This window comes from Coprinopsis cinerea, assembly GCF_000182895.1.
Source record: "Coprinopsis cinerea okayama7#130 chromosome 2 map unlocalized cont3.2, whole genome shotgun sequence".
NCBI classification, from domain to species: Eukaryota; Fungi; Basidiomycota; class Agaricomycetes; order Agaricales; family Psathyrellaceae; genus Coprinopsis; species Coprinopsis cinerea.
Genome location: NW_003307543.1, coordinates 959,759 through 976,452, shown reverse-complemented (window position 1 = coordinate 976,452; position 16,694 = coordinate 959,759). Strand labels below are relative to the sequence as shown.

The 16,694-nt window shown below is 51.3% G+C and overlaps 8 protein-coding genes across 8 annotated transcripts; 2 read left to right on the top strand and 6 right to left on the bottom strand.

Annotated features, from left to right (window-relative positions):
- Window positions 1–1,113: 1,113 nt before the first annotated feature.
- On the bottom strand, window positions 1,114–3,028 carry CC1G_01112 (tryptophan 2,3-dioxygenase; the record flags this gene model as incomplete). Its single annotated transcript, XM_001832998.2, has 4 exons — window positions 1,114–2,271; window positions 2,323–2,746; window positions 2,807–2,948; window positions 3,010–3,028. The coding sequence occupies 4 exons, from the start codon at window positions 3,026–3,028 to the stop codon at window positions 1,114–1,116; spliced, it is 1,743 nt and encodes a 580-aa protein (XP_001833050.2).
- A 489-nt stretch (window positions 3,029–3,517) lies between these two features.
- Window positions 3,518–5,466, bottom strand: CC1G_01111 (3-hydroxyisobutyryl-Coenzyme A hydrolase). The gene is made up of 8 exons (XM_001832997.2): window positions 5,344–5,466; window positions 5,176–5,289; window positions 5,042–5,123; window positions 4,928–4,991; window positions 4,801–4,868; window positions 4,554–4,746; window positions 4,092–4,500; window positions 3,518–4,031 (listed from the first exon to the last, which is right to left on the bottom strand). The coding sequence occupies exons 1-8, from the start codon at window positions 5,443–5,445 to the stop codon at window positions 3,597–3,599; spliced, it is 1,467 nt and encodes a 488-aa protein (XP_001833049.2). The 5' UTR covers window positions 5,446–5,466; the 3' UTR covers window positions 3,518–3,596.
- Window positions 5,467–5,607: 141 nt separating this feature from the next.
- On the top strand, window positions 5,608–7,414 carry CC1G_01110 (tubulin-specific chaperone e; the record flags this gene model as incomplete). The annotated part of the gene is made up of 8 exons (XM_001832996.2): window positions 5,608–6,045; window positions 6,139–6,294; window positions 6,350–6,606; window positions 6,664–6,854; window positions 6,908–6,975; window positions 7,025–7,139; window positions 7,190–7,255; window positions 7,326–7,414. 8 exons carry the CDS (start codon window positions 5,608–5,610, stop codon window positions 7,412–7,414), a joined length of 1,380 nt encoding a protein of 459 aa, XP_001833048.2.
- A 555-nt stretch (window positions 7,415–7,969) lies between these two features.
- On the bottom strand, window positions 7,970–9,391 carry CC1G_01109 (hypothetical protein; the record flags this gene model as incomplete). Its single annotated transcript, XM_001832995.2, has 9 exons — window positions 7,970–8,320; window positions 8,377–8,479; window positions 8,533–8,606; window positions 8,819–8,891; window positions 8,956–9,000; window positions 9,051–9,103; window positions 9,158–9,189; window positions 9,237–9,320; window positions 9,367–9,391. The coding sequence occupies 9 exons, from the start codon at window positions 9,389–9,391 to the stop codon at window positions 7,970–7,972; spliced, it is 840 nt and encodes a 279-aa protein (XP_001833047.2).
- Window positions 9,392–9,494: 103 nt separating this feature from the next.
- CC1G_01108 (cysteine desulfurase NFS1) lies at window positions 9,495–11,598 on the bottom strand. Its single transcript, XM_001832994.2, has 9 exons — window positions 11,428–11,598; window positions 11,294–11,376; window positions 11,114–11,245; window positions 10,923–11,060; window positions 10,384–10,872; window positions 10,017–10,178; window positions 9,894–9,966; window positions 9,718–9,841; window positions 9,495–9,664 (listed from the first exon to the last, which is right to left on the bottom strand). Exons 1-9 carry the CDS (start codon window positions 11,588–11,590, stop codon window positions 9,595–9,597), a joined length of 1,434 nt encoding a protein of 477 aa, XP_001833046.2. The 5' UTR covers window positions 11,591–11,598; the 3' UTR covers window positions 9,495–9,594.
- Window positions 11,599–11,895: 297 nt separating this feature from the next.
- On the bottom strand, window positions 11,896–13,594 carry CC1G_01107 (exocellobiohydrolase; the record flags this gene model as incomplete). The annotated part of the gene is made up of 7 exons (XM_001832993.1): window positions 11,896–11,983; window positions 12,042–12,360; window positions 12,417–12,722; window positions 12,776–13,109; window positions 13,163–13,310; window positions 13,367–13,433; window positions 13,492–13,594. 7 exons carry the CDS (start codon window positions 13,592–13,594, stop codon window positions 11,896–11,898), a joined length of 1,365 nt encoding a protein of 454 aa, XP_001833045.1.
- Window positions 13,595–14,519: 925 nt separating this feature from the next.
- Window positions 14,520–15,404, bottom strand: CC1G_01106 (adaptin ear-binding coat-associated protein 1; the record flags this gene model as incomplete). The annotated part of the gene is made up of 5 exons (XM_001832992.1): window positions 14,520–14,769; window positions 14,829–14,853; window positions 14,903–15,052; window positions 15,108–15,113; window positions 15,164–15,404. The coding sequence occupies 5 exons, from the start codon at window positions 15,402–15,404 to the stop codon at window positions 14,520–14,522; spliced, it is 672 nt and encodes a 223-aa protein (XP_001833044.1).
- A 106-nt stretch (window positions 15,405–15,510) lies between these two features.
- CC1G_01105 (hypothetical protein) lies at window positions 15,511–16,692 on the top strand. Its single transcript, XM_001832991.2, has 6 exons — window positions 15,511–15,766; window positions 15,826–15,905; window positions 15,952–16,166; window positions 16,232–16,339; window positions 16,397–16,483; window positions 16,542–16,692. The coding sequence occupies exons 1-6, from the start codon at window positions 15,542–15,544 to the stop codon at window positions 16,601–16,603; spliced, it is 777 nt and encodes a 258-aa protein (XP_001833043.2). The 5' UTR covers window positions 15,511–15,541; the 3' UTR covers window positions 16,604–16,692.
- Window positions 16,693–16,694: the final 2 nt, after the last annotated feature.

Genomic DNA, 16,694 nt, shown 5'->3' with positions numbered 1-16,694 from the left:
GGTGTTCCAATCATCACAAGCTGTTTATCATCTATATAGTCGCGTTGTCTACAAAAGCCGATGCACTCAAAGGTAAATGTTCCTGTGGAATGCCATGCAGATGTGGGGTTAACTAATCCCGAGAGCATGTGCAGAACTCATGCCTGCCTGTCTATGCCTGTTGCCCCGTACCAGGTATGATTCCGGTATTGCCGAATTTCTCGGTCGCCTCTCTAAAGCAGCTCAGCCAGAATGGCCCAAGGACGATACCACTTCTTCACACCTTACTTGCCTTCTTCGTTGGTCCTGTCCCATCGATTGTTGTCTCACGAGCTTCTCTCTACCATTGCCAACCGGAACTTCCGCCACTTGTCAGCGGCGCCATAAGGTCCAATACAAGGAAATACCACACCTTCCTGACTGGTATTGCGTCGAGATTGCTCAACAGAGTTATCGCATCTCTTGAACCCAATTTGCCTGTGGACGACTTCATTCTCACGTTCATGCAAATCTTTCCCCGCGACCACAACAAGGAATTATCGGAGAATAGGAATCGATCGAGGCCTCGCCTGAAACGCGATTGCTTCGAGATTTATGACGTCGATACTTCACTATGGCCAGGAGGGTCGGTAATGAATGATAGTGATATGTACTGTGTGTAACGGCCGCCCAGGGTTGCCTCCACATATCCAAGGGCCGATAATTCGCTACTATTATTCGATCTCGCGAACAGGTGGTGGATCGTCACGGCCTGCCCTAACAGGAGCCAACGGCCGTTGGAGCATCGCAAAATTGAAGGATCAGGTATGTTACCACTCGCTCGGGTGGACCTTTCTCTAATGGTCTTCCTTTATCGCTTGGTAAGGCTGTAACGCACTTGCAAGTTCCGTGGCCACTGACAGTTGTAACTTGACTTCGACTGTGATGACACTAAGTACGAGATGACCAGAACCAATTTACATTGACAAGGACTTGTAATATTGAAAGGCTACGGTATGTACTTAGATGATTCGAATGTTCAGGATTATCCGTGTATACTTATGCTGTGATAATGTCATTATGAGAATGGTGTAGTCTATAATAGATACTGCTATGCGGGATGACGATGGCGCTTTCTTGTTGTAGTAAATGTGGCTATGATGATGATGGTTTGAGGACCGCACGCCGTGTCGCATCTCTGCCGGCCTTCAGGAGGATGGAGAGTTCGTTTCCACCCGTTCCACGAACAGGACCTTTGCCCGCTAGGCGATTGGCATGCAGCCTTTCGATCATAGCGGCTGCAGGGCATCCTCCTCGTGAACCGGGCGTCGAACGTGACATGGTGACGACATAAAGGCAAGCAATTCGGATATGGGTATCTCGGAGGCGCTTAAGCGCCGTAACTGCGGTGTCGTATGCGTCTCGTAGGGCCGGCGTCGATTGCGCGAGCTGTCGGATAGAGCGAGAGGTGGAGAGGACGTTCAAGAATTCGCGATGCTGGCCAGGCATGTATCGTCGCATGCGTTCCATGAAGCCATGGTCCGCCCGCTTGTTCTCAGGTGATGGCGCAGGATATCGACGTTCCTGAAGCTTGTGATCGATGTTCAGGAAGATATCGAGAGCGTGCATCACGCTGCTCTGACCTGCTGATGGACCGCTCAAGTCCAGATTTTCAGCTTCGTCAACGCCTTCGTATATCCAACCCGGCCCACCTGGCCCCTTCGCATCGCTTCCTTCGAACCAGGGCCGGATGTCCCAGTAGAAAACGTGAGGGTCACATGCAGAGCGGACGGAGGTGATGATTTCGGTGATATCCTCGATGATACCAGCCAAACGATGAAGGTCTCTCGAAACTTTGGTGGTCGATGCGAGGTCGCTGCCGATTGGGAGGTTGTTGAAGTCGTCAATGATACGAAGGATCTCGACCCCGCGCAATTCGGCAAGAGCAGAGGCATAATAGAAATTTTTCTCGTCATCAGTACCTGAAAATGTATTGACGAAACGAATATTGTCTGGGGATAGGGGCCGGCTTGGGTGAATCAATTCCCAATTCCACAGAACTGTGTCCGCAAATGTCAATACAGGCGCCAAGCCCAGATGACGAGACACCTGCATCAACGGAACGGCAAGCGACTTTGGAACTCGTAGAGGCTCCGCTCGGTCTTCGCTGTCGCTGCCAGAGCTGGTGTTGGCCGTGGAGGTTGTGGGGGGTATTGAGTGAACATAGAAGCTGACGAGCCATGCGAGAACGAGGTGGGCCCGCTGTGCCAAACGTGGGTTTTTGTGGAGGGGCGCTGTGTCAAGAACGGGCCACTGTCGGACGCTCAGTTATGCCGTGACGAAAGGACATACAGGTTAACACACCTCTTGTATTCTGGCTCTCCACTCCAAACCGTATGGGCGTCGTTCCAGCGCATCCTCCGACTCGTCTTCGCCCAAACTCAGGTTTCCGTTTGCATCGCGGAGCGCTTGCTCCCATATCTCATACGACGGTGGCAATTTCGGGAGCGGCTCCGGGGGGAAGAAACCCGTATGTTGGTTAATGTCGTATGAGTAGGGCGAGCGGCGTCGGGCAAGTAGTTGCTTGCGAATCTGGGTCTTTGAGTGGAAGAGGGAGACGGCTAGTTGTACGAAATGTGTGAAGAATTGTGGAGGGGAGGGTAGTAGGCTGAACAGGACCATGGTGACAAGAGGATCGACAGGGCGGACAGGGGCCGGGAGGTCTGCAACAAGGCAGCGGATGGGCTGGCAATGGGAAGGGACATTTTCGTCTCCAATGTTCGGTGCTCTTATAGTTTTGAAAATTTCATATTAAACGCATTCAAGCTAACATTTGTGTCGCGCTAACCGCCCGTGACCCTGACCTGATCCCCTCCAAGTAAGTGCGAGATGTCCCAAGGGGCTAAGTGTAAAATTATCCACATCGCTAAGTAGCTCCGCGCGTTGGTAGATACTGTCAATATCAAGGAGATCGAGATCGCTGCTGGGCACTATACCGAGATACTTAGCTCATCGTCCCTTTCAAAACTCAATGTTCAAGATCACGCCGACCACTGCCTGACTTGGCCATGTCTTGGCGTCGATATACACTGCAATGGGAGAACCAATCTCAGATCACCTCTTAAGAAGCCAGGTGGCAAGGGCGCCTATCTACATTCACGCCTCCGAAGGAGAAGGACATTGATGGCTTCTTCCCGTCTGCTGTCCAGTCGATGCGCTCAAACACACGTCCTGAGTGCCCCTTCTGGATTCAGAGGGCACGCGCTTAGATCTAATTTATTGGAATGATAAACTCAATCAAGTTCGGCGCATCCAGGCCAGGATGTTTTTCACCCACCAGGAACATAATGCTTCATAAGTGCCAGCGAAACGCCTCCGCATTTGTTGGGTATCACCACATAGCAACTAAGTGAGATGTTACTAAGCGGGTTCACCGACTTTATCTCCCTGAGGCATCTTGAAGGGTGCTACGTATCCACATTCAAACAGTCGTCCTCAACAGATGACGATGATTCATTCCAATCACCCATCCGTCCACAAGCCACGTTTTGATTCAAGTCGCGAATAAGGCATGGTATTTGAAATTAGTAACATCGATAATGTATGAGCGCGAAATGATCAAGTATACTAGGGCCCAACTACGCGTTCCACTTGAGCCATACAAAGTTACCGTCTACGTTATCAATGATTGTGCATCGTCGTTGCAGGACTTCCTCGACCTTCTCTCGCACTCCGTGTTTCCCTGGGTATTGCTTGCTAAAGAAGGTTTGCACTTCTTCGGCAGTCCAGCCCATGTCACCTGCGCCAGGATGCGAACCTTTTACAACGGCTCCGATTTCGGCTTCAGTCGGTAGCGCGTACTTGAGGTGTCGATTATCCGGGATCGCCTCGAGTCCTTGGGGGATCTCAAGTGCGGGGAGCCCTTGGATAAAGGATGACGTTGAGTCGAAGAATCGTGAAACTGCTTCGGGTGCCACATCTTCTAATTTTGAAGGAGACCATGCGGGTACATCTTTGCTCTTGGTTTTGATAACAGTCTCGACGCCGGTCTTGAAATCAGGGCTGGCACCGTTCTGAAGATTAAGGGACTTAAACAACTGACAATGATGCAGCTGGAGCAAAATAAAACGTACACAGAAAGCACCTGCAATTCGAAGTTCCATGGCCATAGCTTGTGCAAGGTCCAACTTTTTCCCTCGCCTGATGGCAGCCAGGGCGACCTTCAGACTTGTCGGGCTTCGCTGGTTCAGTTTCTGCAAGGTTTCCTGTGCCCATTGTTTGATCGAAGCATCCTCAACTTGGGAAAGTTCTTCCAGACTAGCAAATATCTGCTCGACTTCGTTGTGTCGGAATGCGGCATCTAGAGCAGCTCTTACTCCGCCAGTCAAAAGAGAACGAGGCTCGTTTGGCTCGCGCTCACATGACATCTCTTCGATGGTTTTGTCGATGAGAGCAGCTGATGGATCGTCCAACTCCGACAGACGTTCCAACAACAAAGGAATGCGCCTTGACGGCAGGAAATGCGTGGCTAAGCCGTGTTCACTGGAAAGAACGTTAGAGTTGCAACTCAGAAAAGAGATCAAGATGTGACGAACAATACAGCTCTTCCACTGAGAGACTCTCCAGTCAATCCCAGGTATGTTCCGATCTCTCCATCCAACCTCGACAAAAAGTAACTTCCGCCAACATCCGGAGAATAACCAATTTTGGTTTCCGGCATGGCCCACAGAGTCTTCTCGGTAGCAACTCTGAAGAGTGCGTTTGCGGTGAGTCCAACTCCACCACCCACTGTTGACGGCAAGTTAAACAAAGATCACAGAAAGCAAAAGGCGGGTCGCCTACTCGTGATTCCGTCAAGGATAGCAACATAAGGCTTCTTCAGTGATGCAAGTATGTAGTCGACTTCGAATCTGGAAAACGACGGCTTGGTGAGTCTTGTGCGCTGACTCAATAGCCTACAAACACGCACTCTTTCTTGAAGAAGTCAATTGCCAACGGTCGTGTGGTTGGGTCAGACGCATTCTCTACCACGGCTGTGAACGGGATTAGCGAGCCGGCCCACGGGTAACTCAGGACGACTCACTGGCAACATCGCCTCCTGCGCAGAATGCGCGCCCCGCGCCTGTACCGACAATGGCACCGCAAAGGTCGGAAGAGTTCCATTCCTTCATAAGATTTAGTATAGTTCTGTAAGGGACAGAAAGACAGTGCACATACCAGGATTTTAGGTCTGAGCAGCTCAAGCATGGGTGTGTCAAGGGCGTTCAACTTGTTTGGTCGGTTCAAGATGAACTTTCGAATGGATTTGTTAGACTCAAAGAGCACTGTAGACTGCGAAGCACGTCAACAACGTCTTGAAGGGTTAACCGCGCAGTGGGAACTGACCTCCGGGGTTGTGGACATCATGTGCTGGCCAATAGCTCTGGTACGTTGTGCAGCTAACCTGGCAGCTGTCGGCGACATTCTCCTTCCAAGTAGCCTGAGCATTGATGGAGGCCGTTATAAAAGCAAGATGACGAGGAAGAAAGAATCACGTCGAAAGTGGAGAATATGGACTCAACCCAAACCTTTGCCGGAGGTCGACGCGAACTGCCAACACCGGCCGGAAAATACTGGGGTTAGGGTTTAACCCCTTTCTTCGACTCCATCATGCGACCACAGCCCGGTACCCGAATCTTGTACAATGGCCAGCCTGGCACTGTGAGATACCTGGGCTCGGTAGACGGCACTAAAGGAGAATGGATTGGTGTCGACTGGGACGACCCGGAACGAGGGAAGCATGACGGTGTCAAGAATAACAAACGATACTTTACAACCAGGTTAGAATCTTTGGACATGCCAGTAGCCCAAACCTCATCCATTGGAACCAGATATCCTCGTTCAGGGTCGTTTATACGAATATCGCCTGCGGTGAAATATGGAACATCTTTCCTGGAGGCCGTGCAGTCCAAGTATCTGGAAGACCTTCATGGTTCTGAAACACAAGAAACAGTCATCCTTGGTTCGTCCCTAGGCGCCATCGAGGTTGAGGCTGTTAATCTCGATAAGATTCGAAGCAAGCTGGCTCGGCTGGATCGATTGCGGAATGTGAGTCTCGATGGGACTGCTGTCGCGTATGCAGACCCCCCAGGGAAGATCAAGGAAACGTGCCCAAGTACGATGCATTCATTAACTAACTAGTATGGAATGGGCCTTCTCAATCTCGGGACGCAGACATCAGATACCTCAATCTCTCGCTCTCTTTGGTCTATGACTGGAAAGACATCACATCCATTTCCTCTGAACTGGTGTATCTCGACCAGCTCGCACTCAAGTTTGTACTCGATTTGCACAGATGTGAGCAACCGTATTCACACCTGTTTCTAGTCGCAACAGGCTTCTGCCTCCCCAGGAAGACGCATTCCTAGGATCGCCATTCCCAAACCTTACCGAACTCGAACTTAATGATATCCGTTTAAGCTGGGAAGCTATCCAGTCGATCATTGCCCATATGCCTCGCCTACAATCACTTGAAGTCGGCTTTAACAATTTCACAGCACTTGGATCATCTCCAATACCACACAATACCCTCCAGACCCTTAACTTGGATAATAACGCCCTGTCAGACTGGGTCGATCTAGCAACGACTATAGACACGTCGTTCCCATCGTAAGTCTCCGCCGCAACCTGGGCCACGGATGGTACCAAATACTCATCTACCTCCAGCCTGGAGAAAGTCATCCTCACGTCCAACAAGTTCTCGGCGATCCCACCAAATGGTGGTGGCGCAGCCCTCTTTCAGATCAAATACCTGGCACTCGCGTCAAATGCGCTTTCTTCTTGGTCAGACCTGGAGAATTTATCTCGCTGGCTACCTGGTATACGCACTCTCTCATTGAGAATGAGCCCCATCACAAGTAAGCGCCCTATCACCGTACTTGAACTGGCACTCACCTACCCTATTCACCAGCCGAGGCTCATGCTCGATCCCGAGTCATCGCCTACTTTCCTACTCTCCATGTTTTGGACGGCACAAATGTAAGCGCATCCAACGTCCAACACAGTCCGACTTTAAACGTCACCATAGATTTCGAGCAGAGAACGGTCCGATTCAGAGATTTTGTACCTTGGTGATGTCGCCAAAACGCTCGGGGATGTGCAAGAAGGAACTCTCCCATTCAGATGGCATGAACTTTGCGAAAGTACGTCGACAGCGTCCGCGTTGTGAAACCACTATGTTCATGAAGAACAGTCCACGGCAATCCAAACGCCTCTGCGCCCAAGCAGGATGAAGACAAGTTGGGGTCCAAATTGATCGGTACGTCTTCCCAATGCCCTGGAGGTGCCTTCTCTCACTGTACGGTTGTCTAGCCCTTCATTTCGTGCAGGTATCTGGACGTCCAACCAAGGACACGGATGTAAGCGACCAGGGAGAATCATTGACGCTGACCGTACTTCCAAGTATGGCTCTCCGTAGTCTGCGAGCCAAGGTAAAAAGAGCGGCAGGGAAACGCGCCAACAAGGTGATGTTTTGGATCAAGATGAATGATGGAGAATACGTCGAACTTGAAGAAGCCGATGACTCCCATACGTTGGATTGGATAGGACTGGAGGATGGAACGCAAATTGTTTATTCATTGCTCTGAAACAAACATGATACCTATCGCTGTGGTACGGTCTAAAGACCTACCTGGGCTAATTTACCTTGAATCGCATCGCCTCGTCGAGTACAAGCCAGCCCAAAAGTGACCGGTCCTGACTCGCAACTTGCTGAAACCATTCAAGTACATCGCGGATTGTTGATGACGGATGGCCGTAAACGATGCTTCTTTACCTGTCAATCGCGCGTTCGCAGTCCGCTGCCTTCCCAAGTCGAAACCTGCAGTGACGAACGCCTTAAGATCCAGGTATGTGGCCAGGGCAACGATTCATAGGGAATACACGGGGCGCAGTAGCGATAACACCATAATCGACGGGGAATCCAAGAGGCAAGAGAAAACATGGCAATGAGGTGTTTTGAGAGCACAATCGATCAACGCGACCATCCGGCGTCGCCGTTAGCGTGTCTGGAAGGCCTGTCATCGTAGCGGTCATCCTTCTCGTCCCTGCGGCGGTCATCCCGTTTCCTGTCGGGGTCCTCACGGCGTCGGTCGTAGTAATAGTCATCCGGACGGCGTTCTTCATAACCGCCTCGTCGATAATCATCATAACCTGGAGGTTGTGGTTTGTCACCGTCTTTCTTGGGGGGCGAACGGGGGCGGCGGTCCTCACCACGACGAGGCGACCTGGAGCGGTCTCGTCGGTAACGATCGTCTCTGTAGCGGTCGTCCCTGTATCGGTCTCTATCATCGCGACGATCGTCACGGCGATATTCAGCTCCACGCTGCAAAGAAAGAAAGGTTAGGTCCAACAGATGGCGGAAGCCGTCAATTTGCTTACATGATCGTCCAACACGACTCGAACCAACTTTCCACGAAGTTCACGGCCGTCGAGGTCCTTTACTGCCCTGTCGGCGTCCTCCCTCGACAAATACTCAAGAACGCTGAACGTACTGGTAAATAAGTAGCGAAGAGACGGAGGCAAATTGAGACGCACCCTTGACCAGGTACATCGCGATCAATGTCCGCAAACGAGACACTGGCAACTTCGCGTCCAAAGTCCTTCAAATCCTATGAGGGGGTAGCGACAGAGCGTTAAATGGGTCCATCCTGGGTACGGGAGCGGGGGGGAACAACGGCCAGTGCGGATAACTCGATGAATGGAGTCGTCCGTAACCAAAATCCAGACGGAGGATCCCCGGAGGTAGGTGTCGAGCTCATGAGGCGAGGAGACAGCGGCCACGACGGTAGACAACGATTCTTTGGACCAAAATTTCCCGTACCTGCCAGCTTGTGTCACGAGAGATGCCGGAAACAATCAGACGAACACCGGGAGGTCGGCGGGCTCGAGGGGCACTGGAACAAATGTCAGTAAAGTTATGGTTTTCGGCGGGTCACTGGCTGAATGAACAGGTCATACACTTCTCTTCGCGGGCGGCTTTCTTTTGCGAACTCAACAACGATGCTACAGTGATGGTGAGTAGGGCTCGGACAGGGTCAGACGATTGCGCATACGCTGTGCCCATGAACGGCTTTCCATTGAATTGATGAACGGCATCCTCAGCGTCCTTGGAATTGAATTCAGTTACTTTGTAAATGAGGAAGCAGCAGATAGTTAGCACCTTTGAGCTTTCAAACTCGACGAAACCGAAACCTAGGGGCGATAAGATAATAACCCAAGGAAGAAATTGATTTATCTACCAGTCATGACACGGCAGTCGATGATACGGCCATAGCCCTCAAAGAATTTAGAGACATCGTCAGAGCGAGCGTCGGGGGGCAATCCTAATGGCGATGAGCTCGCCGTCTGGAGAACGCCAGAATGACTTACTGCCGAGGTAGAGTCTGCGCGACATTGTGGTAACAGGAAAGGCTGTGAATGGCTGAGTTTCAATTTGGCTATCAACTACCCTTGCCCTTACCCTAACCCTAAGATTCTCACGGGCACACGGACCATCTGGCGCAATCGGCATCGCCAACTGGAGAAGTAATTAAGATAGTGACTATCGACGAGACTAGAATAGATACAAAGAAGTGATACGCATACGACTGTTTGGGATTAGTGCTGCGACTGTGACCAATCAATGGAGTTGATGTCGATACCCTCTTGCACCATCTCCCATAGTGGACTAGAAAGAGGGACGGTCAGATCCAACCAAACCATTCTCGTTTCAGGACTAACCTCATATCCCGCAATCTCTCCACCGTCGCCACAATCTTTTCGACCACGAAATCGATCTCCGCCTCCGTGGTAAACCTGCCAATTCCGAATCGAAGTGACGAGTGGGCCATGTCCTCCGCCGCACCTGCAAATGAGGTTAGAATGTGGTTGCATTGAGGTAAGCAAGTCAACCGTACCAAGTGCTCTCAGCACATAAGAAGGCTCCAGCGATGCAGAGGTACATGCACTTCCGGACGAGAGCGCGATTTCCTACGAACATAGTTAATACCGTGGTGCGACTGGAATCCGAGCGGGATTACCTTGAGGGCCATCAAAAGACTTTCGCCTTCAACGTATGAGAAGCTGAGATTGACGCAGCCAGGATAGCCATTAACATCGCCGTTTCTCACAACATGTTCAACGCGAGAGTAGATGGAATTCAGAAGGCGATCTGACAGTTCCTTGACCCGGGCATGGTCGCGCTGAAGGGCGAAATTGTGATTAGTAAATAGAGTTTCAATACGGAAGCCACAAAAGATGAGGCTCAGTACCCCTGCACGACTTGTCATCGCTGAACTATCCTCGGAACTGCACGGAATGCAGGAAGATATTCAGCTCGCTTAAGAATGTTCACGTTCGTCGTGCATATTTTCATCGCAAAAAAGGTAGACATAACCGAGGACTCACCTCCATCTCAAGTTTGGCAATTCTGGCAGCTTCTCCAAGACCAATAACCAAGGACGCTGGCAGCGTACCGCTTCTTAGACCTCGCTCCTGACCACCTCCACTGAATATAGGCTCCAGGCGAACTCTGGGTCGCCGTCTGATATAGGCGGCTCCAACACCCTTTGGACCGTACATTTTGTGGCCAGAGATGCTCATCAAATCGATATTCATCTCGTTGACGTCCAACGGAATTTTGCCGACGGCTTGGGCAGCGTCGGTGTGGAAGTACACGCCTCGGTACTTCCTCACAATGGCGCCGATTTCCTTCAGAGGTTGAATGACACCAGTTTCGTTGTTGACGGCCATGATGGAGACGAGCGAGGTGTCCGGCCGAATGGCATTCTCGAGTTCCTCGAGCGAGATAACTCCGTTTCGCTGCACTGGCAAGTAGGTAATATCGAAACCCTCCTCGCCGAGGTTCCGACATGAGTCCAGTACACATTTGTGTTCCTGCACCATGATCAGCGACCGTACCGAGCTTGAGGGTAGTAGGGCCTTACTGTCTGAGTCGTGATGATATGCTTTTTCTTCTCCTTGTGGAAACGAGCGACACCTTTGATGGCCAGGTTGTTGGATTCGGTAGCACCAGAAGTGAAAATAATGTCTTTCATATCTGCACCAATGATATCGGCCATGTGCTGGATAAGAAATGCGTCAACAACTCGGGTATTCTGGCATTGGACAAACCTACCTTGCGAGCTTCGTCAACACCCTGTTCAGCTTCCCAACCATAAGCATGAGTCCTGCTGTGGGGGTTTCCATACTGGTCTGTGAGATAGGGTAGCATGGCATCCAGAACTCTTGGGTCTACGGGAGTAGTCGCCTAGATAAACCGTCAGACACGAAGCTCCGCAAGTCGAAAAAGACATGCCTGCATATCGAGATAGATAGGTCGGACTTTTTCATTCACTGAGCCTTCACGCCTCGGTGCTTCCAATTTGAAGCCGAGCATATCTAGAGGAGTTTAAGAGTCTGGCAACAGTAAAAGACATGGTGGAGCTTTACCTGGTCGAGGAGTTAGGTGGTTGTCCTCCTGATACGAAGACGGTACGTCCATAACGCTAGCCCTGTCGGCTCCAGATGGTTGAACAAATGACCTGCATGTCTTCCAGACTGCCGGTTTTGCAGTTACTCGTCGAGGTAGCGTTCGCGATACTCTTGCCAACATGGTCGTTCAGGAAAAGGCCACAACTCTTCACTCTCCCAGGTCCCATTCCGTAGGTGACGAAGATCACGTGACATAACCATTACCAATCTCAAGTATTGCCTCCGACTCCGGCATGACGCGTGCTAAATTACTTTGGTCGGCGCGCGCACCATTCGAATTCTTTCACTTCCATGTTCGTGAAGGAGCAAAAGTTGAAATTTTTATTATAGCTACATAGTGCGCTAGTTTTGACCAGGCGACCCAGGATAAAGGCTAGACTACAGGATGGTATATAGGTAAACGCCGATGTTACATTATAGCTTAATTTAGAGAGGGGGGTTGGCATTCTTGACAAGGTTGACGAAGTATTCCTGGAACCAGGTACCGGCCTCAGGAGCGGGCTTGTGCGAGTCACTGAAAGAAGGGTAGGTCAGTATGTAGTCCTGACAGCGGACTCGACAAGAACACTTACGACTTGCCGCAGTGGGTGTCATATCGAGGAGCAGAGGTGTCAGAGGTACCGTCGGCCTCTCCACCGGGCTTGATCCAGACGATGGCATCGATGGCGGACGAGGGGGTGTTCAAAGTGGGCCTCATGCCGAAGCCAGCACCGTAGACGTTGCACCAGTTGCCCCACTCCTGTCGGATGTTCTGGACACCAGAACGACCCTGGTCGACGATGAACTTGGCGTCCCAGCCTTCATTTCGGAGGAGAGGAGCAAGAGCGTTGATGAAGCGGAGCTCATCGTAGTTGTCATTGCCCTGGGTGACGGGATCACGGGTGGTTGCACCTGGGGTGAAGACGTGTGAGTACAGAAAAGCACCAGAGAGGTGAAGCTTAACTTACTGAGGGCGTTGTAGTTGGAGACGTTGGTGGCAAGACCACGGATGAAGGCAGACCTGCCGGCATCCTTGTAGATTTGGGCGAAGAGACGAGCGGAAGGAGCAAGGTTGGCATTCCATCCGAGCCATCCAGCGTGGCCGGCATCAACGTAAGAGTAGACACCGAGAGCGCTGAGTTGGCGGAGAGCGTAGATGACACCCTCCTTGTAGGCAGCCTCAGCACCGCGGCACTTGGCAACGTTCATGTTGGTGACCATGTTGGCCAGCGAGTCGGGCTCAATGACAGCAACGATGCGGACATCAGGATACTCTGTAGACGATGTGAGTCCCAGTTTTTGCTAAAATGGTTCCGGTGTAACTCACTCCTGATCTCAGAAGCGAGACGGTCGACGTAGTCCTTGTACTTCTCCATACCGCCGTCAGCGAGAGAGAACTCTCCGTTGGAGGCTGCGGCAGCGCAGTCACGGTCAGGCAAGTCATAAACGACGATCTGAACGAGCTGCTTGCGGCCAGTTCGTTGCTGGATGGCGGTGGCATCGGCGAGGTACCTGCCGAGGTCGGGGGTCTTGCGGACGACGTCGAACCAGATGAAGGTGGGGATTTCCTTGACCTTCAAAGCCTTGGCCTTGAGAACGGGGTCATCAATCATAGCAGCTGCGGCTTCGACTTCCTCAGCATAGTAAGGGCTGAGATAGATCTAGGAGCAGCATTTAGTGGATGCGAGCGATATCAAGCGTCACTCAGACTTACATCGTAACCCTCGAAGGGGTTGCCAGTGCTGGGGACGGGAGTGCCACCGGGAGGGTTGGTGGGAACGACAACAGGGGGTTGCGAGGTGGTGGGGACAACGACGGGGGGTTGGGTCGTGACAGGGGGTTGAGGCTGGTTGGATCCAGGCCTGTCAGAACGAGGAATCAGCGACACCGGCGGATGAACGAAGGGTTATCAACCTACAAGCACTGGTGGTACCACTGGTTGATCACTTCACAGACGGCGCCAGAGACACAGGTGGTTTCGCCAGCTACACCAAAGTCATCAGTACGGTAGCCCGGAATACTTCATAGAATTGAAGTACGCACTCCATCCAGTACCACCACATTGGGCGTAGAGGGGTCGCTGAGCCTGTACGAGGGCAGGCAAGAGAGCGAGCGACAGAGCGAAGAACTTGGATCCCTTCAACATGGTGATAATGTTTAAGCGGATGAGCACAGTGCACCAACGAAGAGCTCCAGTGCTCTTTATACCTGGAGGTCTATAGGTTCCATGTTTTGTGTCCGGTGTTCCACCGAATTCTTGGAGGCGGAAACTCGTCGGCGGACTGGGAACAACATGGTCGACGTTGTGAGGCAATCAACCTTTCGTCCCATGGTTGAACGTCTAAGATCCCTCCCGGAGCAACCACGTTAAACGGTTCAACATCGGCGCATGTGAGAATTCGAATGGTGCAGTGGAAAACAAGAAGTCTGCAGGTGAAGAATTGTCAGAAGCCTGGGATGTAGACCAAGTACAGGGAGTGGTACTGCTGAGACTAACCAGTCTATTAGATGGCGGTGCTTGTTTCGACTTCGACTCCATCTTGGGCCAACGAAAGAGCCAAGCTGCGAAGATCGCTTCCGTGAGCAGCCTGAGAATAACCTTCAATTCCCTCCTCTCCTGCGAGTGGGGTTCGTCTTTTGCTATCCCAGGCGTACCCCATGACCCTCGGGCGCTATTTCGCGTGCAATTATCATGCGTTCCATTCGTACAATGTTGGGGTCTCCCGAACCAGACAAACTTACCTTCCGTGCCGAGTTCTTTATTTTTTGCATGTTTTTCAGAAAAGCTTGGGAACGCTAATACTGTCTTCGGAAGATCGCCAGTGGGAAGCAGCTTCGGCGTCCTGAAATCTAAGTGGAGTCGCTACAGGATTAACATTAAAGGAATTTCTTGGAGAAATTGAGGTGCGGAGAAAGCCCGAAATAAATCCTGAAACCATACCGACTGACTTGAACGTCGCTTTGCATCTTATCGAGACGGGACCAGCCCTGGCCCCTCGCGAAGTTCAGAAGAAATGAAGCATTTTGATAATGGTGACCTCGGGGTACTTCTATGTACCTACATTCAACATTCATCGTCTCTTGTTCGCACTCGGAGGGGGAGGTAGAAGGGGGAAAGCGCCACCAGAACTGTTGGTCGAGATACCGCCGGTCGAGTTTGATTCGAAGAGACTCGAAGAATCGGCTGGTTTGCTACGACCGGGAATGCTGATAGAGAAGGTCTGGCCTTCCTTGAGGGTATAATCTTTCTTCGGGGCAGCTGGTGCTTGAGGATCAGGATTTTCTGGCTCCAACGCCGCATTTCGTGCAGCTTTGTATCTCCTATTCCAAAGGTTAATGAACATGATCGACAGCATCGCCGTCAGTCTTTTCGGACACACTTGCTATAGTCCTGCAGTGCCACATCTACCCGAGGAGTCAATTAGGGTCGTTGGAGACGCGGATGGGGTCTTACTGAAATCGAAACTGTCTGTTCTCTCCACAAAGCCCATGCCGATGTACGCCTTCCGTCCAGCATCCTCGACACGTACCACGAAGTATCGAGAAGAGTCGAGTACTGCTTCAACCGATGGCCTGTCAGGGTCATAGGGTGTTTTGGCAAATACTACTGTGTTATCAGCCTCCGCTGATGATTGCAACGACCAAAGGCTTGGACGTACATTCCCCTTCACGCAGACACCGTTAGCAAGAGTGCAACGAATTCACAATAGATTACCTGTCTGAGAGTCCTCAAATACGAGGTTCACGCCCTTCGATGTTTCGATAATGCGAAGTCGGCCCTTCCACAAGGGTTGAGCAAGATCTCCCCATTCCCCTGCTCTATGGCCTGCATTGGTCGACAGAGGTGGGATCTTGTATACTAAATCGTCGTCAGGAAAGCCTTCAAACACGACTTTGTAAGTCAGACCTGATACTTCTCGGGCAATGTGGAGGATAGATTCAATTTCGTCGTCCATGGTGGTTTCGTAGATGCTGTAGTTACTTGGATGTTTGGCCAGTGATGGCCACGCCTATTGGCTTTGTTTGCGTCCAAAGCCAACTAGCCTTGTCTTTATCTCCATCGTCGATCGCAATCCCTTACTGCGTACTATCCATGGTTAACGGTCCACCGACGCCTCCACCGACGACCTCTGTAGAGCTCCAGGAGGCCGCTCAGGCATCTGCTAGCGCCCAGGAGCAAGGATCCACATCACAACCTGCTCCATTAAGTTCGACGAACCCCGACGACTACCAGCGGGCATTACCTGTTATTAGAGAGGCTGCTAGTCGTTGCGACTGGGATGCCCTCATTAGCAGGGCTGAAACAGTGGATGTGACAGTAAGCCTAAAACCACTATTGGTTTGCTTGTTCCAATACATAGCTCCTTCCTTGCACAGGCCACAAGTGGAGACAGTCAACCGACGCGTGTGTTGGTCGTCTCCCCTCTCGTTTTGGCATACCTGATTCAAGATAAAATGTGCGTACTCGACCTTCCGCTTGGATGTAGAAACTCATCTAGACAGTCCGCCCGCTCGATACGCATTGGGGCGGCTCCCAGACGACCTGTCCAACCTGGCTTTGGTTAAGCTACTGGCCTCATTAACCAACCTGACCTCTCATCGACATCATTCGCGGGTATATTCCACGGTGACAAGTCTACTCGAGTTGGTCGGAAACCCTGAATTCTTTGACCAAGAGTTCGGAGTCCTCCTCACGAACTTGGTGACACAGTTCGCAGGTCAATTGCTGCATTCCACGCCTTCTGGGTCACAAAGGCGCTCACAAGCTATTTGCATAATCTAGATGCCTTTCGAAGAAGAACATTCCAGTTGTTGTCCCAGGCCTATAGCTCACTACCACTATCCCTTGCTCAAGATTATCTAGGTGTATCCGCAGAGGTTATCGTCAATGGTATATTTGACTACTGATAACTGTGACTGAATTAACATTCTCTGACATCTTGTGCAGAGGCAAACCAATACGGCTGGACTCATGACCCGTCGACCCAACTTCTGTTCCCCAAGACCCATCAAACACAAGAGGCCCGTAGGACATGTAAGCCCCTCCCACTTCTCATACACCTTGTCACTGATCGTTTCCTTTCACTGTACAGCTATGTCATCGTTGTCGACCCTGCATCTTGTGGCCGATAGCGTGGCTAGACTAGAAGTGTGATCGGAGAGTGACAATAGTCACCGATTGCTCGAGGTCTATAACGCATGTAGAATTCGCGACAAGCACACTGTGCTCATACGCAAACTGGGGG

What these genes read in the sequence shown, in the direction of transcription:
- CC1G_01111 (XM_001832997.2), bottom strand. Translation starts at nt 5,445, where the DNA reads ATGCTCAGGCTACTTGGAAGGAGAATGTCGCCGACAGCTGCCAGGTTA. An exon ending in TGATGTCCACAACCCCGGAG is followed by an intron (nt 5,290 to 5,343) that starts GTCAGTTCCCAC and finishes CGTGCTTCGCAG; the next exon opens with TCTACAGTGCTCTTTGAGTC. An exon ending in TATCCTTGACGGAATCACGA is followed by an intron (nt 4,747 to 4,800) that starts GTAGGCGACCCG and finishes TGCCGTCAACAG; the next exon opens with TGGGTGGTGGAGTTGGACTC.
- CC1G_01108 (XM_001832994.2), bottom strand. Translation starts at nt 11,590, where the DNA reads ATGTTGGCAAGAGTATCGCGAACGCTACCTCGACGAGTAACTGCAAAA. An exon ending in ATATCATCACGACTCAGACA is followed by an intron (nt 10,873 to 10,922) that starts GTAAGGCCCTAC and finishes ATCATGGTGCAG; the next exon opens with GAACACAAATGTGTACTGGA. An exon ending in GTCTTTTGATGGCCCTCAAG is followed by an intron (nt 9,967 to 10,016) that starts GTAATCCCGCTC and finishes CTATGTTCGTAG; the next exon opens with GAAATCGCGCTCTCGTCCGG.
- CC1G_01105 (XM_001832991.2), top strand. Translation starts at nt 15,542, where the DNA reads ATGGTTAACGGTCCACCGACGCCTCCACCGACGACCTCTGTAGAGCTC. An exon ending in TACCTGATTCAAGATAAAAT is followed by an intron (nt 15,906 to 15,951) that starts GTGCGTACTCGA and finishes TCATCTAGACAG; the next exon opens with TCCGCCCGCTCGATACGCAT. An exon ending in CTTGGTGACACAGTTCGCAG is followed by an intron (nt 16,167 to 16,231) that starts GTCAATTGCTGC and finishes TGCATAATCTAG; the next exon opens with ATGCCTTTCGAAGAAGAACA.